The sequence below is a fragment of the Mercurialis annua genome, linkage group LG4, assembly GCF_937616625.2.
Source record: "Mercurialis annua linkage group LG4, ddMerAnnu1.2, whole genome shotgun sequence".
Lineage (NCBI taxonomy): Eukaryota > Viridiplantae > Streptophyta > Magnoliopsida > Malpighiales > Euphorbiaceae > Mercurialis > Mercurialis annua.
In genome coordinates, this window is record NC_065573.1 from 26,037,791 (window position 1) to 26,065,662 (window position 27,872).

A 27,872-nucleotide genomic window follows, 5' to 3' on the forward strand; every position below is an offset into this window, starting at 1 on the left:
GAGTATTAGCATTAACTATAGAAAGAGAAAATAGGGGTATAAGAGATAATTCTTTATAAAGTGGCACAAAAATCATGATTTGACCTTCTTATGTGGGACAAAAAATTTTGAGATATGTCCCTTCTTAAACGGGACGGAGGGAGTATTATTATTTCAAACCAAACAAAACTTAATAAATTAAAAAATTATAATTTCAAACAGAAAAGAAGCGGATTTATAAGTTCGGTTTGTCTCAGTTTCGCACACTTCTAAATTCAGTGTTTAGTATTTAAAGTTAAAAATACATTTTCCAAGTAAATTCCTAAACATAGAAAAGAAAAAAGGTATGGGAAATAAAATGTAGGCTGATTGCATTCAAGAACTTGTCCAAGAAAAAAGTGATCAACTTGAGGCTCTTGCACTTGACGAAGAGTATGCATTATATTTTACAGTAAATACAATATATCACAATTTGAATGGCATCAGCATTCTGTCTCTACATCTAAACAATTAAATCTGCATAAGCTTCTAGTCCATGGCTATCAAGACACTGCTTGAGCTTGTACAATGCTCTGCTTTCTAACTGTCGCACCCGTTCCTTAGACAAACTAATCACATTTCCGATTTCAGATAACGATTTCTGTTTTCCGTCCTCAATGCCAAATCTCAACTTAATTATCTGCCTCTCTTTCGGGTTCAAAATCTTTAAGAGGCCGCGGACATGTTTCCGCATCAATTGCTTCGCCACCGATAACTCCGGGATCTCAACTTCAGTATCTGCAGTTACCTCCTGCGAATATAAAGAGAGGAGATAAGCAGATCTACAAGAATATGTTATCAATATAGAATTCCGGAGTTTCATAAACTTATTTGTAAACGGAAATAAAACTCTGAAACATAAGACTGAAAAAGTTTCCATGCAACATAGGTGGTGATGGATGCATAATAAGTGCACCGTTTACCATTACAGGCTTTCAGTTGTACAACGTCGTATTCTACTGGGTTGTAAATAAAGCTGCCTAATGCATATCGGATGAATAAAAGAAGCAAATACGTACCTGATAAGTAGTTCCTTGGTCTGCCCACACAGGTTGTTGCATTGAATATGGCATTCTAGTTAAACATAGTAACCTCTCCAACTTCTCAACTGTAATTCCGGTACGTTTTGCTAATTCATCTTTGGTCGGCTTGCGATTTCCTTCCTGGATATACGACCTTTTTGCCTCCAAAACTTTTGCCAGGATATGGTAAACATTTTCCTGCCAAGAACTACAAGCATGATGATTTGAAACAGCAGACGAAAAGGTAAAAGAACAATTAAGAGTATAATTTTCAATACCGGTAAACGAATCGTCCTAGAATGCTGAAATATGGCCTTCTTAACAGTCTGTCTTATCCACCAGTATGAGTACGTGGCAAACCGGCAACCAACTTGTGGTTTGAATTTCTCAATGCTCTTCATAAGGCCGATGCTTCCCCTCTGGAACAATATCAAGAACAAACAGAAATGTAGTAATTAGAAGTCACCCTCATCAAGCCATATATTTCCAAGGTGATAAGTTTCATAATAGCTACACCTACCACGTCGCTAAATTCACCTATCTATACGCCAAATTATGCATTTTTTTTATTAAACAGTGGAATGAAAGAAATGCCACCCTGTGAGGCTTTCTGTTTACCTGCAGTAAATCCTGAAGGCTGAGACCACGGCCTCGATATTGTTTAGCAATGTGAACTACCATCCGCAAATTTGCATTAATCAGCTTTTCTCGGCTTCTGTTTCCAGAGTGAATTTGTGATTGCATGACCGAGTAGCTATGCCCAACAGCATCAGCCCATTCAACAAAGGTCGGTTCGCGGCCAAATTGAAGTTTAAGCTTGTCTTTCACCTCCTCCAACCTCATTAGGTCCTGTTTCACATTGCCATGTACAGAAACAGAATAAGATATTCCATAAACCAAGTGCCTCCAGCTTTTTTAATAATAGCATTTTACAAAACAAACATTGAGATCAGGCAAACACCTGCACTTGAGCAATCAATTCAGTCTCTTCCTTAGCTGTCAGCAGTTGTTTTGTTTCTGGGCCCCACAAAAAAAATCGAAGGGGATCCTTTGGATCAACTCCTTCATTCTTTTTGTGTACACCAGCTTTTCTAGAACTATAAGGCTCATGAAAAATTTCATTTGTTTTTGTCCCCCTCCGATTCTTAGACTGCCTTTTTAAACGCCGCGTTGACCTAACAGTTTTTACCTCCTCGGTTGAATGATTAGATGAATCTACGGACCCAAAACTGCAAAAATTTAAGATGTGAGTCCTGAATAATTGAAGCTCTACCTGAATGAACACATTAATGTGGAAACATGAGAGCTCCAAAGAAACAAACCTAGTAGAAACTGTATCATCAAGAACAGTGCATTTCTGAGCTAGTAACGCTGCTTCTTTAGAGGCGGATAAAGCTTTCTTAGCAAGGTCAATCACATCGGTCGATTCAACAGCCATGAACTCGTCTTTATTGGTTGTGACAGACTGCATAGTCAACGACCAGGATGGACTTTGTCCAGTTTGTTGAGGAGACAGTCTTTAACAGGAAATAGGATACCATAGAAGAACAATATTCAGGAACCAAAAGTATAAAACATAAGAAAATTGATGCATGTATCAAGAGAACAAGGTTTAGCTCATCTTACAAATTTGAAAAGCTGGGCCAGGAAAGCAAGAGTCGATCATAGTTGTACATTAGTTGATCTGCTTCACCAGAATTATTCCCTTCAGGAACTAAGGTCCTGGATTCCATCTGCCTCCTATCCAATGTTACCTATAACAAAACACCCTGAAAATTTTGAGCTATCATGAACATCATTCCCATTTTAAGATAGTATTTGTAATGAGAATATAACCTGAGACATTCGCCTTAACTCATCACGCTGCTCTTGCATAAGAACCGAAGTAGGAAAATTTCTAGCTATTGAAGTGGTTGGAGCTGAAGTGACAGCAGAAACTGCTTGTTCATGAAGCATTACAACTGCAAAAGATCATAATTCATATGCATAAACAAGATTTCAAAATTCCATAAAATAACACATGTAATCCTACTTTGACACAGAAAGGTAATCTCTAATTAAATTGTAGCTATGTTGCACGAAAACTTATCGAGTCCCACGCTTCGTTCATTTCTATTTCACAAAATGCTTCTCAAACTCTGAAACTTTATATATATAGCCTAATCTTGCAAAAAATGTTGTTTTGCCGTTTTCTATGTTTACGTTTATGTGCAACATAGGCCATGTTTGGTTCACGGAATAGAATAACATGAAATGAAGTAGCAATTCCATAAGTAATAGAATAATTATTCTTTACCTTTTGAGAGGAGTAATTACCGCACAAAATCATGGAATAGCAATTCGATGGAGTTGCTATTCCGTAAACCAAAGTAAGTAATAGGCATTAATAGCTATTCTATTCCGAACCCGAACCAAACGTAGCCATAGTTCTGTAGTCAATCCAATAGCAGGACACTTAATAGAGGCAGCAGTTAAGAGGCTTCTCTTCCTAAAAGAACTTCCACTAACAAACTAGTTTTCATGAACTAAATAAATTACTACACAATAGATTAAAAATAATAAGCTTTTCTTCCAATGGCCATCTTAGAAATCTTAGGAAATGATAAGAAGCTACCTAAATGCAAAATTAACAATAATCAAAGAGACTAAAAAAGCTTGAATGCAACTACCACCATGAAATCCAGAACTCTAAAAGCAGAGTCTTTTCTAGTATTGTGCAGGGAAATTAAATGGAAGAACAACAGCAGCAGCAAAAACAAACAAGAATACAAATTTGTGATTAGAAACTGTGAAGTTGAGATAACTATAAAGTGTACCTGAAGAAGAGAGACAATTCTTGAGGTGAGTTCTTAGAGGAAATGGCGACGGAGGAGAAGAAAGCAAGGTTCTTGCAGTCTCCATTTGATAAAATTCCAATGGTATGAATTCAATTCAATGTTTCCCATTAAAGTTCATGGTTTTTATATGCCTAGTCGCAGTAATCCTAGTCCTAAAACAATAGGAGATAAGAAGAAAAACATATAAGTGAAGCACTTGAACAGTTGCAGAACAATAGTTTCAGACCTCTAAAACTAATGGGCAAATTCAATCTTCTTGTTTCAAAAGATCAGGTTTTGTCCGACTGATTTTTTTTTAACAAAGGGCCATTCCGACCCTCAAATTTGAGTCTCCTAGTCAAATAAGTCACTTTTAATTATGTTTAGTTAATTCGATCTTTAAACTTATGTTTCTCGAACAAATAAGCCACATGTTTGAAATATACAAATTAAAAATTATTTGGTTTAAATTATAAAAAATTAAAATCTAACTGAATGATTAAAAGTGATTTACAGTATTTGATTTTAAAAATATAAATTTGGAGATTTAATTGATTAAAAAATTTAAATATCTTGTTTGATCCTAATTCAAGGGCCGAGTTGACTCTTTGCTCGATTTATCAAGCCCATGTATTTGACCCATTTCTTCGTTGTTCATTTTCAGTATGCAACCACCTGTAACATTAGCTAGTTGACTAATACAAAAAAAAATGGCGGAGATTATTTTCAGCTTCGTGGTGGAAAAAACTCTTGCAAGAATCCCTTACCTTTATCGCCGACGAGATCAAACTTGCTGGGTATCTCGGCGATGAACTCGATCGCTTCAGAAACTCACTCGACGAGGTTTGTGACATGATGTTGGTTGCCGAAGAGAAACAGATGACCCTCAACCTCAAGAGTGTGAATCGCTGGCTGAATCAGCTCAAAGAAGCTGCTTATGATGCTGAAGATGTTCTTGAGGAGGTAATCTATGAAGATCTTCGTCGAACATTAGAGAACCAAAACCAAGAAAAAAAGGTACGGAGCTTTAATCCAATTTCCGAAATCACTGGCTCTGCTAAAAAGGCGTTTTTTCGCTCGAAATTTGCTCATAAAATTAGGGATTTTAATGATTTGTTAGATAAGATTCGAAATGGCAGTTCTTTTGGACTTCAAGTCATCACTAGAGAACGAATTATGCCACAGATTGACTTGAACCGAGTCACTGACTCGGTACCCGAAAACCCTATCTTTGGGAGGGAGGCTGACGTGTCCAAAGTTGTCAACTTGTTGACTAACTTTTGTGATCACCAAGTTCTTGATGTCATTCCCATTGTGGGCATGGGCGGTGTAGGAAAAAACGCATTTGCTCAGTTGATAAGGTAATGGCATAGTTTATATTATGCGTTTGTTGAAGATCAACCGCAATAAGGGAAATGCCATAGCTGTTGCCACTCGTAGTGAGGAGGTCGCATCTTTTAGTGGAGTCTTCTTGTGGGCTTAGGCATAATTTGAATTTGTTGAGTGATGATGATTGCTGGTCCATTATTGAGGGAAGGGTGAAAGGAAATAGAGAAATGTCTGTTCCTTTAGATTTGGAGGTGATTGGGAAGGAGATTGCAAGAAAAAGTGGAGTACGCTTAGCTGCAAAAGTTTTAGGTGGGACATTAGATTTGAGGAGGGAAAAGGAAGCTTGGGTGTCAATTAAGAATAGCAAAGTTTTGGATGCATCCGATTATAAGGATAACGTGAAGTCTATATTAAAACTAACTTTTGATCATTTGCCTTCCTATTTGAAGGATATGGTCCTTGATGAGTCATGGTGGAAGTTAAAAAACTTGCAGACTCCAAACTTGAAAGGCGCTGTGATTGAAGAGTATCCATCTCCAATTGGTGACTGTAAACTTTTGAGATGTCTTGATGTCTCAGAGACTAACCTTAAAGCGTTGTCTGAGTCTCACCACTCTTTATGGTTTGCAAACTTTGCGATTCCTTCGATGCAGGTAGCTTGAGGAGCATCCTAGAGATAAAATGAGCAATCTGGTCAGCTTGAAGAATATTCAATTTTCCATGGATGAGCAGATGCCGAGTGGATTGGGGAGGTTAACTTGTCTTGAAAAGGTTGCCATTATTTGTTGTGGGTAGTAATAGGGGAGGGAGCATTCAAGAATTGGAATGCTTAAATGAACTAAGAGGAAAGGTGACCTTAAATCATCTCGAGAGTGTGAGAGATAAGGAAGAAGCTGAGAAAGCAAATCTAAAGAAGAAGAAGAAGAAGATAACATCCTAGAATTTATATGGAATTATCAATTTATAGAAAATAACAACAATGAAGAAGTGTTGGATGAACTGGAGCCTCATCCAAACATTGAGAACATACAGATTATGGATTATATGGGTGGAAATTTTCCTCCGTGGCTGTTGAGAATGCAAGTTCCCAATGAAGGTGGTAGTTTCACGCTATTTAATAACTTGATGGAACTGATGTTAACTTGCTGTAGTAACTGTGAGCAAATCCCGAGCCTCGGATATCTTCTAAGTCTCAAATATCTCGAAATAAGCTGGATGGAGAAAATAAAAAATATCGGGAATGAATTCTATGGCATCAATAGTGGTGGTGGCACAAGCAATGGACAAAGGTTGTTTCCTGCATTGAATATTAGTTTAAGTTGGTTAGAGAAGCTAGCTGAATGGAGGGCACCAGAGCTAGGTGACAGTGAGACAGTTGTTGTTTTCCATTGCCTCAAAGAATTGAGCATCCACTCATGTTCACAATTGACAAAGATCCCAACAACAAGTCTTCCTTTATTTCTCGTAAAACTGAAAACCTAAAAGTGCGATCAATTGAGTTATTTATTTGACGAAATCCATTCCTTCACTTGTCTTAAATGTTCGAGGATAAGTAATTGCAGTAAACTAACGTGTCTTCCGAGTTCGCTGCAATCCTTTACGTCCTTGGAGAAATTGAGCATAGATGAATGTTTCGGGCTGACATCTATTTCTAAAGATTTAGGGAGACTAAATTCTCTTATTTCTTTGAAAATCGTAGATTGTGAAAGTTTGAGTCATTTTTCTGATCTCAATCCAAAATATTCATTCTCTTGAAGAATTAGAAATATATGGGAATAATCTTATGGGAATAATCTTAAGTCTCTGCCTCATCAAATTCAATGCCTCAACCTCAAGTATTTGGCTATATTGAGTTCTGATAAATTGGAAGCTTTGCCGGAGTGGTTGGGCAACATTTCTTCTCTTCAGTCCCTAGATATTTTTAATTGTTCCAATCTGAAGTATCTACCAACAAAAGCAGCAATGAAAGGCCTCTCCAACTTGAGACATCTTGGGAATTTTGAATGTTTTTCCTATCTTATGGAAAGTTGCAACAATAAGAATGGTTCTGAATGGGATAAGATTTCTCATATTCTCAACCTCAAATTCGATTTGTTTTCTTTATTTTGACCAAAATAACAAGTAAAATCATGAGTTCGTACTACTGTATGAAGGTCAAGACTGGTCGTGTAGTTTCTCACTTACTGTGTGTCTACTTTTGCTTTTTTTTTCTTGTCTTTTCCCTCAAGCTAACCATTTTTCATTCACCGTCTTTATATGGCGAAACCTCGATCAATAAAACAATAATTTTTATGTAATTTTCATCTGGTAAGAATAATTCTAGCCAAAAGAATCCGTCCATCTTCTGGAGTAATGTAGTTAACTAGCTGCACTTTCTTTTTGTTTAGTCAATTAATTATGTAATGGAAGATCCAAGTTGAGCCTCCATAGATGTAGTACAATGGCTCCCCTTTGGCTTTGAGTGTGTAGATATAAAGATGTAGTAGTAGGTGTTAAATCTACGAATGCTTACCATAGTTCAGCATAATACGAATTAGTGATGTACAGGAGGTTATTTTACTGCTGGCCAGTTCACACTTCAGATTCTGCTTTGAATCCTCTAAACTGCTCGCCTGACTACATTTGTGTGTATTTGGCTATTTGCTACGCAAATGTGTTTGCCTAATTTCCCTTCTCTAATGTGCTGTGTGACATTGATGTGCTGCCTTTGCCTTCCAGTTTTGTATGTTTCAAACACCTGTGCTCGGCTTGCCTCTGAACATGGAAGCAGTTGCTGAAGGTGAGAAGCTATTGTCTTGTGCTCTAAATACTCTAAAGACGGTTTGGCTCACCGATATAGTGGACCATTCTTGGTTGGAGGAGAGCAACAATCAATAGCAGACCTCAGCCTGATCTGTCAAATCATGCAATTTGAGGTAAACATATGATTTTGCTTAACTTAATTATTGTCCGGTGGGGTTTCAGATGTTCAGTTTTATTATATTGACATGTAAACATATGATTTATCTTTTTGTATTATTATTCTTGATTTGCTTTATCGTAATGAAGTTCTTCCAGGTTTTGATTGTTTTATTAATGTCAAAATGAACCTACAACTAAGAAGTCCAAGTTTGATTACTTTCTGTTGTGTAGAATTTGTAACTGTAGCATGTAGATTATGTCCAGCGTTCTCCTCGAGATGAGATAGATTCAAGGATCTGCTTTTTTCTCATGGTTTTTATTGTTGTGCAAACTAGGGAACATCAGTGTGTATTTGCAATCTTATACAACTCTTCTGTTCTTATCGTGGTCTATTTTAAGGTTGTAAATTTGTTATTTGGTTATTATTTCGGGGCTGGTGGGGAGGTGCTGAGAAGAAGTGAGTGAACTTTATGGTTCCATCTTTCTTAGAAGTTAGTAACTAGAGACTTCTGTCATATTTTTGTAGTTCCTAGATTTTCAGTTAATGCTGTTACAATTTACACTAGCTACATATGCACACTTTTACGTTCTTGTGATTTTCCATATAGAGTTGCATGAGCTCTATTTACAAATTGATTTTGTTCGACAAAATTTTAGATATTTTGATCAAATTGGCATTTGTTAATTTTCAGTTTGGATGAGGACATGCAACAATCTCTTGATCACTGATTGCAGCTCGCAACGGAAGCAGAAGTTGGCTAGATGAACAAAAGAGAAATACTACAATGCACAGGTTTCATTGGGTAGTTTGAGGTTCACTCAATGTACTGCTATGAGGATGGAACCAGTTGAACCATTTTGGTGAATACTGAGGTGCTATGAAGATAAGAGGAAGTTTTGAGTGCAGCTCAATAGATCTCTGTTTCTTGAGTATTAATGGATAGGGGATATTTATGGCCTTGGCCTTCTTTGGGAGTGCAAAAGCTAAACTTAACCAAATTAAGTAATTAATTTTTTAAAATATTTAATCGAATTAAACCAAAATATTTCATTTTCTAATAAATCGAATTGAACTAAAAAAAAATCACCTTAATCTTGTGTCTTAGGTGTGGCCCTGCCCAGAATTACCACTGTGGCCCACAGACAACTTTGCACATAATCTGTTAATGGAGAGAACGACACAGACCCCACACTGGACCTAATAGAGGACCCCACATCATCTTTGGTCCCCTGCATGACACGTAAACTTTTACAGCCCCCACACTTATAAATCAACGGCTGAAAAGTTACTTCTATATCAGTTTTTTACAGTTTTACCCTCAATGGGGTCCATAGAATCCCCTTAAAGCCCCACACATTTTTTCTTTCCCTTTTCCTTCATTCATCATCATCTTCATCAATCCATTTTCTTTCATTTCCACTACTGCTACTCTTTGTATAAAACCCTAATAAATCATCTCCTCTGAATCTCAATCTTCCCAAAGTTTCAATCTTTTTTCATTAAATCAAAAAACCAAACAAAACCCACAAATTATTTCTCAAACTTTTATCAAAATGAGCTCTAAAATCATTTTCCATAAGCATCACCAAGAAACCCCAAACCTAAACAATTCACCCCTACTCATGACTGAGTCACAACCCAAACGCATTACTATTACCCGACTCGCTCAACCTCAAAAACCCATATCCAAGGACCGCCATACCAAAGTGAATGGGCGTGGGAGACGGGTCAGGATGCCAGCCCTTTGTGCAGCTCGGATCTTTCAGCTGACCCGGGAACTAGGCCACCGTTCGGATGGTGAAACGGTGGAGTGGCTTCTCCGACACGCGGAGGCTTCTATTATTGCTGCGACTGGTACTGGCACTGTACCGTCAGACCCTGTTTCTACCACTATTGGTGCGGTTCCTATATCATCCGTTTCGCCGTCTGTTCCGTGCAAGATTCAGACTAGTATTGCTGGCGGTGGCGTTGTTCATGGGCAGGGCATGTTTGCTCTGACGGCGGCGCCGAATTGCCGTCTTGATTTGGAGTATAGACATATGCCTTTTACTGCTTTGCTGCTACAGCCAGCTTCTGTTATGTGTACTGCCTCAGCCGCCGAGGGTGGTGGCATGCGTCAGCACCGCCACCAGGAGGAGGAGGTGCTTGGAGTCGGGGATGATAATCATCCAGAGCATATGTAGACAAAATGAAATTTAGGATTTGGATCAACATTACAGTATTAATAAAGTATAGGTATCTTTTTGTAATTTGTGGGGTTTTGTCGTTTTCAGGTTTTTTTGGTGGGTCCAATTAGGTTTTTATTTACTCTGGTGGGTTATGAATCAAACGTTGGGAATTGGTATGTGTTCTTGATTTGATTTGTGGGTTTCGATTAGGATATGATTTCTCCATTCGATTTGGTTTGATAATATAAAAGTACAGTCGACCCTCTAATAGTTAATATTCTATAAATTAATAATTCTAATAATTAATAGAAAATTGAAAGAACCAACTTCGTTCCACGTCGGATAATTAATAATTCTATTATTTAATAATTAATAAAATTTAAAATATATTCTATATAAATATTAATTATTAGAGAGATTTTTTTAAAAAAATATATAACAATTGATGATTTATTTGAGGCAATACTAACCTTAATTCATAAAGTGGAAGTTAAAATACCATCAAATTATGACTTTATTATTCTTTTGAGAAATTTTAAAAGTTATTAGATAAATAAATTAAAATAAGTAAAGTATCTCTAGTATAAAAAATATTAAAAATTATTTTACTTTATGAATACAATTTCTTAATAATAATTTTTTAGTTTGATATCAATTGATATTTTTTAAATTGAATATAAAATTATTTCTTTTAAATTGAGTGATTGTAAAGTGTATTTATTTAGTTTTTTATAATATAATATTAATATTAGGTCTATTAATGTAGATGCTTTAAAATATCTTTTATAATTTTTTTATATAAATTCAATAAATTAATAATTCTAATAATTAATAAATTTTTGATCCACCATGTTTATTAATTATCAGAGGGTCGACTGTATGTTCATAGTTGTATTCGGTTTTGAACGTAAAATATTTTGGCTTAATACATAGTTTGACCTCTGAAGTTGTACCCTTTTACCCATCTAACCTCTAAACTTAACGTCTCACCTATCGAACCTCTGAACTTGTTAAATAATCCGATTTAACCCCTAAACTTGATAAATACGTAAATATTGAACCCCTCCGTGCCACCTGTCACTTGAAACATTCTAGAAGAAATTGTGTACGGAGGGGTTCAATGTTTACGTTTTTATCAAGTTCAGGGGTCAAATCGGATTATTTAACAAGTTTATAGGTTCGATGGGTGAGACGTTAAGTTTAGAGGTTAGATGGGTAAAAGGGTACAAGTTCAGGGGTCAAACTATGTATTCAGCCAAAATATTTTTGTAGTTAAATTTTGAACATACCGATTGAACCAACTCTTAACATTTAAAAGTAGTTACAATTTTACTTTTTGATCTCAAATATAGTTACATATTAATATTATATGCTAATGAAGGAATTCTGCAGAAAAAAGTAAACTAATGAGACGGATGCTTATGAACTTTGTCTTAGGCATGGTAAGGTGGTTCTTACTTCTTTAGAGTATTAAAGATAAATGATTCAAATAAAATTTAAATTTTAATAATCAAAATACACTTTGATCATCTCTTAAATTATCTCTATCAATCACTCTATCTTTTAAAATATAATACGAAATCAAATCACACATCATATCCAAAAAAAAATTAAAACTGTATTATGTAAAAAAGATCAAAATCTGATTTCTATTATTAGTTTGAGCTCACTCGTTAAAATAGTTGGTAGATATTGTACTTTTCTTATGGAGAATATCCTATTAGAGATGACACCAGTATTTCTTCAAATATCCCATTAGAGATGATCTTCTTCTTCGTTGTGACTGTGGCCCTGGTCCCACAAACAACTTGGATATCATCTGTAATTAAACAGTGGGACCACATCATCATCTTTGATTCCCCCACATGACACGTGTACCCCACATACATATCAATGGTTGAAAAGTGGTCCACAGAATCCCCTTCTAGCCCCACAGACGTCCCTTCTTTTCATTTGCACCCATCATCTTCAAAAAAGATCCTCCATTTTCTCACATTCTACCCTCTATAAAACCCTATGAAAACCTCAATTTCATTACCAAAGCTTCAATCTTTTTCACGAAATCAAGAAAATAATATAAACCCACAAATTATTTCTCAATCTTTTTAACCAAAATGAGCTCTAAAATCATCCTCCATGTCTCAAACAACCATCATCGTCAAGAAACCCCAAACCTAAACAACTCGGTACTGCCCATCTCCATACCCATGCACAAACTCAATACTGAGTCAGCTACCCAACTTGCTCAACCTCGAAAATCCATGTCCAAAGATCGCCACACCAAAGTGAATGGGCGTGGCAGGCGGGTGAGAATTCCGGCCCTTTGTGCTGCTCGGATCTTTCAACTGACCCGAGAACTAAACCATCGTTCCGATGGTGAAACGGTGGAGTGGCTTCTCCGTCATGCAGAGGCTTCCATTATTGCTGCCACTGGTACTGTACCTTCAGACCCTGTTTCTACAACTAGCGGTACTGCTGTTCCGAGATATTCCGTTTCGCCATCCATTCCGTGCAAGATTCACACTAGCAATGCTGCCGGTAATAGTATTCAGAGGCGTGGCTTGTTTGCTCTAGCGGCGGCACCAAGTTGCCGTCCGAATTTGGAGTATATGCATTTGCCGTTTACTGCTTTATTTCTGCAGCCAGCTGCTGCAGCCGAGACTGGTGGCATGCGTCGTCAGCAGAAGCAGCCGGAGGAGGAGGAGGAAGGAAATGTAGTTGGAGCTGGGGGGGATCATAGTCCTCAAGAATAGATGTAGGGAAGGATTTAAAAAAAAAAACAGAATAAAAATAGGATTTAGATCAAATTACACAGTATTTATATACGTAGGTGTTCTGCTCTGTGACTGTAGTCTGTACTTTTGGCAAAGATTTTGAGGGGTCGATTTGTTTATCCTTTTTTTACTTTTATCATTTTCATGAATTATTTCTTTTATTTTCATAGGCTGGATCTTGGAAGTGAAGATGATATAATAATTGTCATTCGTGAATGCAATAGTAATTTTCCTTAAATTAATAAGATCATAGACTTACAAAATATAAATTCTTAATTTAAATTTAATTAATCTCACTCTCTTTATATTTATTATTATTATCATTTATATTTATATTTATTTATTTATTTTCAAAATTAATAATATAATTTTTTTTAGTTATAATAATATAATTTCACTGTAAACAAAGGAAAATTCAATAAGATAGTCTACAATTTTATCCTTTTATTTACTTTTTGATTCCATTTTTAAAACATTTCATTCTTTATTGTTTTTTCAGTTAATATTAATATTTTTTTTCATTTATTAGACACTCTAATTATTAACAACGATTTAAGGATCACATAGTTTGATCCTAAAACGAGATCTATACAGATATAAAATACGATAAATGTCAGGAGTGTCGAATTACCTTGCCCTTAAATCTATTGATATGTATCATAACATAATAGATCCTATTTCAGATCTGTCTTTAGTGTTCTTCTCTAGGCTATGAGACACACTCCTTTAGAGTTTTAAATTTCTTGAAATAAAACTTGATAGTTCAAGTTTTTAATTTCGAATTTTAGAATCGAGTTCGAATTTTGCCAATATTCCGACTTGATTCTATTAGAGGCCGTCATAAAATGGCATAGAACGATGATGTGGTGTGGGGGTGTTCACTATTCTACTGAGAAGTAAAGATATTCTTCATATGGTTGATTTGCATCCAAGCAACAACTTCCATTTTTGGCTTCGCCTAGCAATTGATCTTCTACCTCGGGTTGCTCTTTTAGTTTTATGAATTATGATGAAAACAATGGAAGATCATATCACATTTACAGTGAACAGCATGAGTTTTTGGGGACTGAATAAAACAGAGCAGAGAACAAATTTGTGCTTCAAAATGGATGCAATCACATACTATTAGGCTTCTCTGCAAATCTGATGCCGGTAAGCAGAGCTGTGTAAAAATTAAGTAAAACTGAATAGCCAAACTGAACTAATAAATTTAGTTCAGCTCAATTTGAAATTTAAGAAAAAAACATTATTTTTCAATTAAGTTCGGTTTTAGAAGAATATTGCTACATAATGATGAATTCCGTCTTTTTGTCGTGTATATCAATAGAATAAAGATTAACAACAATGCTGCCTTTAGCATTCCCTCTTCGTCTTGCATTGGAAAGATTTGGCATTCTATTCTAAAAGCATGCCTGCAAAAATGGGACATGAAAGCCGATAGATGCTGATAGATACAATGGAGCCTATAATACATAACAAAAGTTTATTGATTAAATTAGAGATTAAAAAAATACAACACAAAGAAGCATTGTGCGTGTACATTAGTCGAAAATCAGCAACAGCAGTGAAGCTCGGATAAGGAGATCGGCCAGCCATTTCTACTGCCTCTGTCCGAAACTCCACCACTTCTTCTTCTTTCTTAGCTCTTTAGAAGTTGTATCTATATAAAAACCAAAAAAGAGATTCATCAATCTCATAAGCGACGAGAACTGAAGAAGCCATTCAATTTGTAATTAATAGCATCTTAATTTACTTTGAATTGTTTGACAAGTTCGACAAACCCTCCCCATTCCGAAACAAAAAACTATAGTTCAATTATGTCCTTCTATCCCATGCCATAGATGGTGAAGCAAGAAAATAAAAAAATTACCTCCTTGAAAATAGATAGAGTTGTAGTGTACTTCCGCCCAAAAGCTCAAGAAAATTACTGCATATGGAACACAAATTCTTTGTTAAAATATTTCAAAATTAATACTTAAATCCCATTTGTGAATAAAATGTGAAATCAATATTGTAACCAAAACCTGACGGTAAAAGGGAAAAGGAAAGAACAAGTGGAGTTGCAGGCCAACTAATAGCCAAAACAATCAATGTTAACTATGTGTGAGACTATATTCATTTAAAATTTCAATTTCAGTGCTTCAGAGCTAAGTAACCGAAGAGAAGCAACATAAGTCCAACTCGAGTGCTATTGCATAGCAGAATTAAGACGACAAATTGATCCAACAATGACGAACTAGGTAGCGCGGACACGGACACGGTGAAACGATGCGCTATTTTAAGGTTTCCTATGTTAAAAACGGAATTTCGATTCCGAAACGCCGAGTTCCCGACACGTTTTTGAAACAGGAAAGTTGATGGAATAAAGTGTTGGTGCTACCTAGATGATGAAAGCTCAGACGAGAGCGTATGAAGATCATATTATCGAATAAAGCCATTACCCAGAAAGGAATAAGTCAGTTACCTGATCAGGCCAAACTGACAATACTAAAACTTACAACAAAATTTGTTAGTTGTTATTACGGTTATTATCAGCATAACATACATATTCCAAAACTGAAATCATACAAGACAAATTCATAAGCTGGAAGTAGAGAAAAGAAACAATAACTCCAAAATTTCCTAAATAAAATATGAATGAAATGGATCAATATCTGGGAAAAATATGTCACTGTAACTTTATTCCTTAACAAAGGAAGGAAAGGCCAAAAATGTTACCTCTTTTTGTCTTTTCGTTGATCGGAAGAATCTCTATGTAGCAAGTGTCCTTGAAAGAGGTCATAACTAGTATCTTCACACCATACTACATTAGATACTTTCACGAGTTATAATTGGAGCAAAAAAACACCAATGCTTATCTAACAATTTAAGAAAGCATACATCTATACACTAGGTTTATTAAAAAATAAAAAATAAATTAATAAAACATAAACAAAAACACAGATATAGACTTAACTAAATTTCAGGAAGCTATTTTTAGATTAATTTATAATAGAGACAAAGAACCAAACTCATCTCCTTCAAGACAATAATGTTAGTATAACCGAAGCAAACTTAGTGTGGTATATGTCTTAGGAAATCTTAGCTTTAGCCAGTCATGGGATAGCACCTAGGCATTATATGCTAAATGAAATAAAAAAGTTAAACAAAGTCGTTACAAACCATACCATATCAGCAGCTGCCTGCAATGTGACATGATCTCCCCACTCACCACTCCTGGCATAAACCAAACAGTAATACAATCAAAATAATGAATCAAACCTATTTAATATCAGCTACAAAGAGAATAAGTTGTTTAAATACCCGGACATCTTCTTCAAGTAGTCACCATACTCCATGGGAACGTATCCTTCGTATATTTCCGGATGAGATCTCAGCTAGTGATTACAAAATTATTGGAGGGAAACAATATCAGGATTCATAAAATGTCCATCATAACAAATTCAATAAATTTTTGTTAAATCGTTAAGAACTTGTTCTGGAATAGCGCGAACCTGATTCACAACCTGTCGCCTCACAACTTTGTGACGATCTGGTGTGCCATATAACTGATCTGATAAAGCACGAAACTGAAGAAGCCAGATTTAGACCAGTAAATTATCATAATTTTGTTGATATATGTCCATATCAACCGATAAAACTAATATGGTTTGCCCGGAGCAAGAAGATGGACAAGAAGATTAAAAAAGTGAAAAAAAGAAAAACTACCTGACAGTTACCATCTCCTTGAACCTTAACTTCATCAAAGCCAAATAACTGCAATCTAGATTAACGGTACTATGTAAGCAAAAAAATAACACTACCCATTAGAGAAACTATGATGAATAAAGATTTCCAAGGGAAAAAAAAAGGGAATGAAAGTTTTTACAAATGTAACTGAATGCACTACAGTAATAACGGGCCTGGATCAAACGCAACCAAACTATAAATACACATAATAAGAACTGGACAAATAAAATCACTGCCTTCATCAAGCTTTAGCTAGAGCAGTAATTTCTGGCTCTGAGAGTGCCAATAAAGACATTGCTTCATTTCAGTATTATATAAGATAGGCATACTCCTTGAAAGGCACATTCTTGATAATGCTCATGAAACTTTTTAACTGTATTACCTATTGAGAAGTCGTTCATGGTCTGAGGTTGCTTCATCGAGTGAAGGTATTTCTCCATTAATTCTAGGGACATGCTGTGCAGAAGGAGAGAAATAACAAGAAAATATCAAACACGGGTAATTTTCTAGGCTCAAGAAAAAGAGCACATACATAATTTGCACAATGATTTGCAATGTTAAATATATGACGATTTATTCCTTGATAAGGATTTGAATAAATGATCAACTTTAATACTCATATTTGTGTAAATTTATGCTTACTAGTTTACTCCAAGCAAAAGGAAGGTGGTGAGACAAGGAAAATAAACATTTAAACAAATGCCTAAAATCTAATTGACCCCAAATCGCAGTAACATGTTTCCATGATGATTTAAAGCAACTAAACCAAACTTACAGGGATAGGAACCATTTGATTCAGCCTTCTTTCAACTTCGTCATCATCCAGTGCATATTCATCAGTATATTCTGGAGAATAAGAATACTCTTCTTCCCCATTACCAGGGCTAGAACATGAACTAGATGGGACCATACCATCAGAATCTTCGTGACTATTCTCATGATCTGCATAATATAAACATCATGCTAGAACCGCCAAGGAAACCCGAACTCATAAAAATGAATTAAGTCCTTCTCCGCTACATACCTGAGCTGTAGCTCCTTGTTGGTGTGCAGTGCCAATCATGCACCTGAACAGATTCTTGCAAATTCTCCTCTCTTTCCGACGTGTATCCAGAAGCTTCAACAACAGCCAGCTGCGAAAACTCTTCTTGCAAAGTTCGAGCAATAATCTCATCACTATCTACATGAGAACAATCTGATATATCATAATGATCTCTAATATACTGTCCATGAAAATTATCTTCATTTTGCACAACATCGCCATAATATCCGGAATAAAAGGGCGGATCCCCATCAAGAAGACGAAGACCCCATTGAACTACATACGAATCTTGATCATACATGGCCATTTACTCATAAACACTCCCTCCAACACTACCCTGAATCAAGAACAACAATAATTCTCAAATAATACCAATCACAAAATAACCATTAACTCAGTTTAACTTGAAGATTAAGACACAGAAACCTTAAGGTCACATGAACACCAGCTGTCAACCATTAAACTAATACTAATATGCAAAAAGTGGATCCCACAAGAACTTGAACTTTTGAACACAAGATCATCATCAACTTTTCTCTAAAAGACCAATTACTTAACAAAGAAGGGTATTACTATTAATATTAATAATGAATCAAACATAAAAATCCTTTAAACCCCAAAAAGGAATACACACTAAAAGCTCTTATAAAATTTAATCACTTTTTAATCTCTATTTTAATATAAACAACAACATAAACATGCATAACTAATCTAAACATACACAAAACTTTAAATGCAAATAAACCCTACAATCATAACCATAATCATAAATTATACACACTAAAAAGAAAAAAGATTGAATCTTTGAATAAAATAACAGATACCCACTAACCTGGTTATGTTGAATCCAAAAAAAGATTGAAACTTTGATTTATGTTAATGTAAATGTGTATTTATAAATACTGTTTGCCGCGGAGTGTTAAAGAAAGAAGATGATTATAGAAATGAAAGGGAACTGAAAGAGAGAGGAGATGGGTTGATTAAGGAGCGGGATCGTATGGCGGAGGTTCATTTGATTGGTACATAATTTGGACGGTGAAGATTTGTTTTCAAATTTTTCAAATTGATTGTATGGTTATGATTGTATTGACATTTTTGCTTTTTCAGGTATATGAGTTAGCTGCAAGTGCTGATTATGATGAATTTTTTTCATTTAGTACTTGATGGATTAAGATGTATTTTTTTATCCAAATTTAATTAATAAGATTTTTAATTATATTAAATATCGTATATATTTTAAAATCTTCTACTAAAATATATAATCGAAACACAGGAAGCAATTTTTAAATATATTTTCAACAATCTCCTTGCATTTGGTTTTAACATTAGAAGTAATTTTTTTTAATTTTAATGGAGTGACAAATTTTCAAATTTTGACAATTTTTATTATTAATACGTTATGCTTTCATGATTAGTTTATTCAAAAGTGTGATTAGCATGTGTATTGCACTCTGAATGGTGTTAGATTGTTAGGAAAAACCTACATATCATGAGGTTTCCAAATTTTCAAGTATTTTTGTTGTTGGATGCTTTAGTTTTACTCTAATTAAATCTGAATTTTAAAATTTAACATTCGTGATTCATGCTTAACACAGTTTCATCTCATGCATCACAAACATATAATCAACTTTTTAAAATTGAAAATAGCATTATAACTAAAAAATGAAACTTAATTATTTGAAAAATTAACCAATAAAATTAAATATAACTGCAAAAGTTATACTGATTTATTTAACATGCATGCATTTCTCTAATGTATTACTCTAACTTAAAAAGTTATATCATTTTATACTAAACTACAAAATTATCATTTTTCTTGAATTATTATTTTGTTATTAGAAAAACAATACAAATTTTAAAATTATAATTTATTTTATCAATTGATTTATTAAAATATAAGAAAGAAATTATGTTGCCTAACAAGAAAAAGAATCACATTTAAAAAAACTAGCTTCATTTGTTTAATTTATTTTAATTTTATAAGGATAAAAGTTAAAATGTGTTACATTTTTTGAACAAATAATACGTGTTGCATTGTTAGTTCAACCGCTGTTATGTATTTAATTCAATCGTAATTTATTTTCATAAATGCGAGAGAGTTAAATATAATAAAATTAAAATCAAGAGTCTATGATTGAATCAAATCATAAGCTGAGAGATTCTCTGTATATTATATTTTAAGAGTAATGTCATAAAAATTCACTAATTTTATACGTTTTCTCATTTTAGTCATGCCTTTTAAAAATCGTCATTTTCATACACCAGCTATCAATTTTTTTCAAATTTATACATCACTCGAAAATCCACCGAGATGGCTGACGTGTCACTATCTAATTCGTTATGGCATGTTAGTATTCGGTTGCCAACTCGGCAATTTTTACTGAATTTTTGAACGGTATATGGATTTGAGAAAAATTGATAGTTCGTGTATGAAAATGACGATTTTTAAACAGTGTGATTAAAATGAAAAAACGCGTAAAGTTGGTGAATTTTTATGATATTAACCCTATATTTTATTACTTGTTTCTAACAATTTTTGGCGATTGTGTTGCTTCCAATTTCTATTGGGTAGAAATTTACGAGCAACAAAATTAAAAAAAAAATTCCAATTAACAAAACTAAAATTAGAGGATCGAATTACAACAGTGAAAAAGTTTAGAGACCCGTAATGATTTTTTCCTTTTATTCGCATTCCTTGCCCGCCCATCTTGATTTGAATAATATATTCCCATTTGCCAATATAGAACGTGACGTTTCTTTAAAAAGATGAGAGAATGAGTCAGATAGAGCATATCATACTAAATTTGTATTATTATTTAATAAAAAATATAGTACATAGTTTAGATGTTAACTTAAACTATTGCCAACATTTCTGTTTTTTATACTCCAAACTTTGTATCTTCACAAATCTGAAAATGATATTTAGCATTAAACACATACCACGTGGATGGTGATGCATCATCTTGCATGCGAGATGCAACTAATAATTGAGGTTTAACTCATCAATATAACTTTTTTCACTGAAACTAGTGCCAAGAATTTTTATTTTATTTTTTCTCCAGCTGCCGTTAGTAGTTTGATTTTTTTTATTAACGATAGTCATTCCTTTTTTATATTATTTTAATTTTATAGATTAATAATTAGCGATTTTTTTTCATTTTTTCTTGATGAATTAAATGTTGCGGAAGCTCAATCGATTACGCTAGCGAATCATGTATTGTGCTAAATAATTATACCGGAAAATTCCCAGGAAAGATTGGTGGGTCACAACTGGACCACTTAAGTACCAAACTCCTTAGACAGAATTTCACTCGATATAACTAACTTCACAATAAATAACTCTAACTAGTCTAACCGTTAGCTATTAAATAAACAATAAAGAGAATACCAGGATTTTAACGAGGTTCAGCCAGAAATGACCGGCTTACATCCTCGGGCACTGCCCAAAATACTCCACTAATTGTTTGTAACAAAATACAAACTCGAGAGAGAACCAACTAAGCCTTAGGAGTTAATAAGGCTTGTTGTGGGATTAGTTTCAATGGGTAGAGGAGACTCCCTTTTATAAGCTAAGGAAGTCCTCACCCCTCCACTCCTAAGCAATGTGGGATTCTACACTATATGTATATAGCTCAACAATCACAAGTCCCTTTTCTAAACAATGTGGGACAAATCTAAAATGAGCCATATCCAACAAATCTCCACCTTGGCGAATTTTCTCTCTACCATCTCGGACTATCTTCAATAGTACCTTCAACTGCGCTTCAAAAGCGCCAACTCTCAACTCTAACAGTCAAGTACCAATGTGGGATGATCCCACTTCAACACTCTCCCTCACGCATAGCATGACCGAGCAGAGCAACCAATCCCCCCTCACGCATCGCGTGGGCCGGGCCACATTCAAACCTCAAATATTGAGAACACTAATCAAATTCAAACAATGTTTGAACTTGACTGCTTTCACAATCTTTGTCATCATATGTAGGGGTGAGCATGGTTCGGTTCGGTTCGGTTTGGTTTAGTAAACTCCAAAACCAAACCATATTTTAAGGGAAAATATAAAAACCAAACCACGCCAAATATTTACGTAAAATTTTGGTTCGGTTAACCAAACTTTAGCATCGGTTTTGGTTCGGTTTGGTTCGGTTTGGTTAATATAGATTTAGATAAATATTATATATATCTATACGTAAAAATTAAAATTATACGTAATAATTTTTACTTATATGTGTGTATTAGTTTATATATTTTATTTTCATATATGTATCTATACACACATATTATATTTATATATAAATATTTCAATAAATAAATTTTATATTTATTTATACATATATAAATATTAATAAAAATAATAATATTGTAAACTTCGGTTTTTCGGTCGGTTCGGTTAACCACTAGTTGAAACCAAACCAAAACCAAAAACCATACTTTTTTATAATTTGAAACCAAACCAATCCATTTTAACCATTTTAACCAAACCAAAATTAATTTCGGGTTGGTTTGGATCGGATTAATGGTTTGGTTCGGTTTTTGCTCACCCCTAATCATATGAGCAGGAGTTTCCATGGTTAAAATCTTCCGAAGTAGGACTCCACCTTCTTCAATAACCTCTGGCACCAAATGATATCGAACATCAATGTGCTTCGTCCTTGCATGATGAACTTGGTCCTTCTCTTCAATTTCCAATTCACCAAACAACCCATGAAGCCAAATTGCTTCCTTAACAGCTTCCGCACTTGCCATGTACTCTACCTCCATGGTAGACAAAGCAACTATTGGCTGCAAGGTAGACTTCCAACTAAACGACGCCTTTGCTAGTGTAAACACATAGCCCATAGTCGATCGCCGTTTATCAACGTAGTCCGAATCATTGTACCCAACTACATATTGACCATCTTTCTTGTCCTGCCCAAATATTAGACCAATATCCACAGTATTCAAAGTATACTGTAAAATCCAATTTTCATCTCCAGCCACCTTGAGTCCATCTGGCTGAGTCGAATTGATTTCCCCATCCAAGAATCCATGTAAAAACACTGTTTTTAAGTCCAACTGAACTAGTTCCATATTCAAATGTGCTACTAAGGCCAACAAAATTCTAATGGAAGAATGTTTAACAACTCGAGAGATAGCCTCAATTCCTTCCGTCCAAACATAGCTTTTAGCTACCAACTTTGCCTTATAGCCAATATCATTCTTGTTCGGAAATCCTTCTTCATATATCCAATTACAGGGACGTAGTCCCTCCAATAATCCTTGAGTTGCAAGAACCGTCAAGAATTTTCCACCATCATGCCCCAAACGTCGATGCCAAAGACTGATTTCTTCTAGCTCATTATCATCACTAGAAGAAACTATAGCTGACCCAATAATTGCATTACCCTGATAGTAATACAAGTTATTGTTCTTTCGAATTCCTTTCATGACAACCTGTGCACCCGAGAATACCTTCATAACTCCATTTACTGCAGTCACAACAAAGCCCTTTGATTCTAGGACTCCTACATAAATGAGCTTTTTCGTCAAACTCGGTACATAGCGAACATCTTCCAGAATCCTTATTGACCCATCATGGTTCCTCAAGTGAATTGAACCAATTCCTTTTGTCAAACAAGGATTTCCACTTGCTGTGTAAACAACTCCACATTCTAGCTCTTTGAAGTCAACAAACAATTCCCGATTGGGACACATATGATGACAACAACCCGAATCTAGAAGCCATTCAATATGAGTATCTACCGATGACACAACAACCAATGAAAGATCTGAATCTTCGTCGTCGCACTCAGTTACATTCGAAGCAAACTCAGCTTTTTCTTTATCTGTCTTGCCTTTATTTTTCAATTTGGGACAATCCCTTTTCCAATGCCCTTTCTCTCGACAAAAGGCACAATCATCTTTTTCTGGTCGGGATTTTGATCTCCCTTCCTTCCCAATTGTTTGTCTTTTCAAACGGCCTCTAACAATCAAAGCTTCTGCTGCACTACTAGTGTTTTCTTTCTTATCTTTTCTTCTCAATTCATAACTATATAATGCAGCGCAAACTTCACTAAGAGACACACCAACCTTCCCATGAAGGAGAGTAGTTTCAAGAAACTCAAACTCTTCAGGAAGTGATCCCAACAACATCAAAGTCAAATCTTCATCATCAAACGTCACATCCAAATTCAACAAATCGGCTACTAATTGGTTGAAATTTGTGATGTGCTCATTCATAGTAGTACCTGGGAGATACGTGAATCGAAACAGCCTTTTCTTCATGTGAAGCTTATTCTGACTGTTCTTTTTCAAGAACTTCTCCTCCAATGCATTCCACAATTTATACGCAGATGTTTCCTTTGAGAAAGGATACTTCTGCTCTCTGGAAAGGCATGACCGAATGGTACCACATGCTAAACGATTGATGCTACTCCATTCTCTCTCATCAACATCTGCTGGTTTCTCTTTTTCAATAGTGACATCTAGACCTTGCTGAAATAAAGCGTCTAGAAGCTCACTTTGCCACATGCCGAAATGTCCTGTACCATCAAAAATCTCCACCGCAATTCTTGCATTTGTCATTGCCATTCTTCCCGAAGAAGAAGCTATCAACGTGGATAGACTTTTGCTTCCAGACATTTCTGCTCCAACTTTTATTTAATAGCTAACCGATATGCCAAGGATAGAACCTTAGCTCTAATACCAATTGTTGCGGAAGCTCAATCGATTACGCTAGCGAATCACGTATTGTGCTAAATAATTATACCGGAAAATTCCCAGGAAAGATTGGTGGGTCACAACTGGACCACTTAAGTACCAAACTCCTTAGACAGAATTTCACTCGATATAACTAACTTCACAATAAATAACTCTAACTAGTCTAACCGTTAGCTATTAAATAAACAATAAAGAGAATACCAGGATTTTAACGAGGTTCAGCCAGAAATGACCGGCTTACATCCTCGGGCACTGCCCAAAATACTCCACTAATTGTTTGTAACAAAATACAAACTCGAGAGAGAACCAACTAAGCCTTAGGAGTTAATAAGGCTTGTTGTGGGATTAGTTTCAATGGGTAGAGGAGACTCCCTTTTATAAGCTAAGGAAGTCCTCACCCCTCCACTCCTAAGCAATGTGGGATTCTACACTATATGTATATAGCTCAACAATCACAAGTCCCTTTTCTAAACAATGTGGGACAAATCTAAAATGAGCCATATCCAACATTAAAATCTATCAACGAAGCGCAATTCAATTACCAAAAACCGAAAATAGATTAAAGATCTTTCAACAATAAAATGGAATTGTTTATAAACTGTATTAGTTTTATTTATTTTTCATTGTTCTTTCTTTATGAAAGGTTTGTTGTTCTTTCTATGTGAAAGGTTTGCTATCTCTTTTTTATGAAGGAGTTATCAAGTGGTGAATGGAATGATGTGCGTTTGTGGGTGATTGGAGAATTTCGATCGAAAAGTGATTGAAATCTGCACTTATTTAACGAGACAATTAATAATTTATTTTTATTTTCGTAAGTAAGATCTGCGAATCAGGTAGCATATTGTCTGTTTCATATCAGGTCATCGAGTTTAGTTTTCGAATTATTTCGGATTTCTTACAAATGTAACTGTTTCATATTCGATTTAATGAGATTTGATGATTTCAAAAAAAAAACTCATCAATAGACCTCTCTGATTTTTTTATTTGATCTTTCTTTGAAATTTAATATTCAATAAATTCACATATTACTCGTTTTCTATTTAATAGGTTCTTTTATGAATTGATAAAAAAATTCTATACTTTCAAATTTTTATTTACTTGACCTCTTTTCAAGTTTGATGATGTGGTGCAATTGTAAACATGTCAAGTTAGGTTGATATTTAAGTTCGATGCGAGTTTTACGACTAATGTAGTATATGCTCTTTTTCCTTCTAAAAATCTAAAATAAATTAAATACAAAAACTGGACAAATACTAAAATTTAAAATTAACTAGATATATAAATTTTAAATTGTAAAAATGCTTAAAGATGATTTTGACCAATAATTAATTGTACTTATATTTATCAAAAAAATTTAATTGTACTTATTTCATCCCAATCTAATTAAAAATTTATATATACATTTATTTTTTAAAATTCATTAATTAATTTTAAATTTTTCGTTTAAATTCTAATAATATATTAAATACATCATATGCTCTAAAAATTAATTGAAAAGTGTAAGAAATATATTATATCAATAATTAAATAGAATGAAACATTAAAAACGTTCGTGTCAATTGAGTTAAAATTGAGAGAACAACTTTTATGATGAGTAATGGTATTTAACCCATCAAAATTAACTCATTTTGTTGTACTGTCTGACGTGTCAACAAACGAATGAATATATTTAACAAGAGTATTTGATATACACACTTTTGGAAAGAAATTAAGCAAATAAAAAATTGTCGCGTCAAACTGTACAATAAGGTGAGTTAATTTTGGTTGATTAAATAGTGTTTTTCCTTTTATTATATATGATGCAATAAGCTAGTGCGATTAAAAATAGCAATTTGCACGATCTGTGGATCCGGAAATTTGTAAATCTTTTTTTTGTACAAGGTCCATGAGGTTTTTTGAACAGATCTTAATTATGAGACGACACCTTTAAACCTTTCACATTAGATTAATCCCCACTCGGGCCGCGTAGGTCCCTTGCGGGAGACAAACTCTGCCCCAATTTTAAACGATTGCATACATGAGTACATTTCGAATCCGCGACCTCATTTAGGTTAGAAGAGCGCCTTATTAACTCATTTGCGCCTTGAGGTTGAGATTTGTAAATCTTTAGGACCAAACCAAAACTAGAAATCTCTAAGATAGCTAATTTTTTAAATAAGGTAAACAAATTAGTTTTTTGATTAATTTTTTTTTGTCTAATTTTTTTTTTCATGCATAATGACTATAATTTTTTTTGAAACCCATAATGACTATAATATATATCCAATATATTTATACGTACTTTAATAGTTTCTTACAAACTTATTTATAGATCTTATGTTTATTATTCTATAAAAAAAAGTCCACATACTATTAATTTGATTTCTAAAATTAAATTTATTTTGGAAGATTTCGTTTATCATTTGAATACGTTTATTTCTTTATTTTCTCCCTTGTGCATTCTTCTATCAAAGTATTAGAAAGCATCCTGTTTATCCTTTTTGGTAAATTAACTTGATCTACACATAACTAAAATCAAATAGCTAGACAAAAATATTACTAAGATTAATTTTAATATTTAATACTTTGATCACTAATTTCACGAATCATAGCAATTATATGCATGAAGTATAAAAAATAAAAAGTTAAACTAATAAAATAAAATATAGACTGGTACTTTAAATTATTTTTAGGCCAAATAGTAAAAAAAAAAAGCCAAACTTTTCATGAAAGTTTCACAATTCAAATCTTTCAATTTTATCTAATTTGTCCTGAAATCTATGATTTCATTTCAATTCTGTCTAATTATGTAATTTTGCTCATGTGGCGGCTACATGACGCTGATGTGGCATTGCCACACATCAGCGCCATATAAATAAGGTGTAGGCGGACAAAATTGAAACGGAATCATGTATTTCAGGACAAATTAGATAAAATTGAAAGGTTAATACTTCTATGAAACTTTTATGGCTTAATCACCAAAAAAAAATCCCGACCTTTTAGCCCCTTTTCACTTACACCCTGATGTTGCAATTTTGTTTATATTAGCCTAATTCGCACCTTTTGTTTCCAATTACACCTTAAAAAACTAAATCAACCTTTTTTCACTAGAAAAAAATGTCAATTTGATCCTTCATTTTTAATTTAGTTTCTAAAAAGTAATTAATATATTAAAAGTAAAGGATCAAATTGATATTTTATACAAAAAGTGAAGGATTAAATTGGTTTTTTTTCTAGTGAAAAGGGGTCAATTCAGTTTTTAAGGTGTAATTGGAAACGAAAGGTGCGAATTAGAGTGATATAGACAAAATTATAATTTTATGGTACAAGTGAAAAGGGACTAAAAAGTCAGGGACAAATTGTCTATAATCACCAAATTCGTGTACTAACTTCT

The 27,872-nt window shown here is 34.2% G+C and overlaps 5 protein-coding genes across 5 annotated transcripts; 3 read left to right on the forward strand and 2 right to left on the reverse strand.

Moving 5' to 3' along the window:
* Positions 1 to 326: 326 nt before the first annotated feature.
* On the reverse strand, positions 327 to 4,130 carry LOC126678121 (RNA polymerase sigma factor sigF, chloroplastic). The gene is made up of 9 exons (XM_050373005.2): positions 3,857 to 4,130; positions 2,877 to 3,001; positions 2,667 to 2,794; positions 2,363 to 2,557; positions 2,002 to 2,269; positions 1,659 to 1,889; positions 1,319 to 1,459; positions 1,038 to 1,238; positions 327 to 769 (listed from the first exon to the last, which is right to left on the reverse strand). The coding sequence occupies exons 1-9, from the start codon at positions 3,939 to 3,941 to the stop codon at positions 482 to 484; spliced, it is 1,662 nt and encodes a 553-aa protein (XP_050228962.1). The 5' UTR covers positions 3,942 to 4,130; the 3' UTR covers positions 327 to 481.
* Positions 4,131 to 4,515: 385 nt separating this feature from the next.
* On the forward strand, positions 4,516 to 9,132 carry LOC126677613 (uncharacterized). The gene is made up of 3 exons (XM_050372312.2): positions 4,516 to 4,873; positions 7,904 to 8,100; positions 8,779 to 9,132. Exons 1-2 carry the CDS (start codon positions 4,709 to 4,711, stop codon positions 8,060 to 8,062), a joined length of 324 nt encoding a protein of 107 aa, XP_050228269.1. The 5' UTR covers positions 4,516 to 4,708; the 3' UTR covers positions 8,063 to 8,100; positions 8,779 to 9,132.
* An 89-nt stretch (positions 9,133 to 9,221) lies between these two features.
* LOC126677612 (transcription factor PCF1-like) lies at positions 9,222 to 10,523 on the forward strand. The gene has a single exon (XM_050372311.2). It carries the CDS (start codon positions 9,641 to 9,643, stop codon positions 10,268 to 10,270), a length of 630 nt encoding a protein of 209 aa, XP_050228268.1. The 5' UTR covers positions 9,222 to 9,640; the 3' UTR covers positions 10,271 to 10,523.
* A 1,846-nt stretch (positions 10,524 to 12,369) lies between these two features.
* LOC126678499 (transcription factor PCF1-like) lies at positions 12,370 to 13,008 on the forward strand. Its single transcript, XM_050373395.1, has one exon. It carries the CDS (start codon positions 12,370 to 12,372, stop codon positions 13,006 to 13,008), a length of 639 nt encoding a protein of 212 aa, XP_050229352.1.
* Positions 13,009 to 14,495: 1,487 nt separating this feature from the next.
* Positions 14,496 to 18,864, reverse strand: LOC126678869 (OVARIAN TUMOR DOMAIN-containing deubiquitinating enzyme 12). Its single transcript, XM_050373780.2, has 11 exons — positions 18,633 to 18,864; positions 17,783 to 18,137; positions 17,534 to 17,700; positions 17,141 to 17,214; positions 16,738 to 16,792; positions 16,524 to 16,598; positions 16,333 to 16,406; positions 16,197 to 16,245; positions 15,748 to 15,832; positions 14,900 to 14,956; positions 14,496 to 14,689 (listed from the first exon to the last, which is right to left on the reverse strand). The coding sequence occupies exons 2-11, from the start codon at positions 18,105 to 18,107 to the stop codon at positions 14,628 to 14,630; spliced, it is 1,023 nt and encodes a 340-aa protein (XP_050229737.1). The 5' UTR covers positions 18,108 to 18,137; positions 18,633 to 18,864; the 3' UTR covers positions 14,496 to 14,627.
* Between the last annotated feature and the right edge of the window lie 9,008 nt (positions 18,865 to 27,872).

Bases quoted from the DNA above. Each gene is read 5' to 3' on its own strand.
- LOC126678869 (XM_050373780.2), bottom strand. From the start codon at position 18,107: ATGGCCATGTATGATCAAGATTCGTATGTAGTTCAATGGGGTCTTCGT. The intron at 15,833-16,196 runs GTATGGTTTGTA...TATCTAATGTAG, and splicing joins TGCAGGCAGCTGCTGATATG to TATGGTGTGAAGATACTAGT. The intron at 14,957-15,747 runs GTAACATTTTTG...TTCCATATGCAG, and splicing joins CAACGAAAAGACAAAAAGAG to TAATTTTCTTGAGCTTTTGG.
- LOC126677613 (XM_050372312.2), top strand. From the start codon at position 4,709: ATGATGTTGGTTGCCGAAGAGAAACAGATGACCCTCAACCTCAAGAGT. The intron at 4,874-7,903 runs GTACGGAGCTTT...TTTGCCTTCCAG, and splicing joins ACCAAAACCAAGAAAAAAAG to TTTTGTATGTTTCAAACACC.
- LOC126677612 (XM_050372311.2), top strand. From the start codon at position 9,641: ATGAGCTCTAAAATCATTTTCCATAAGCATCACCAAGAAACCCCAAAC.
- LOC126678121 (XM_050373005.2), bottom strand. From the start codon at position 3,941: ATGGAGACTGCAAGAACCTTGCTTTCTTCTCCTCCGTCGCCATTTCCT. The intron at 2,558-2,666 runs GTAAGATGAGCT...TTCCTGTTAAAG, and splicing joins TGGCCCAGCTTTTCAAATTT to ACTGTCTCCTCAACAAACTG. The intron at 2,270-2,362 runs GTTTGTTTCTTT...AAATTTTTGCAG, and splicing joins GATGATACAGTTTCTACTAG to TTTTGGGTCCGTAGATTCAT.
- LOC126678499 (XM_050373395.1), top strand. From the start codon at position 12,370: ATGAGCTCTAAAATCATCCTCCATGTCTCAAACAACCATCATCGTCAA.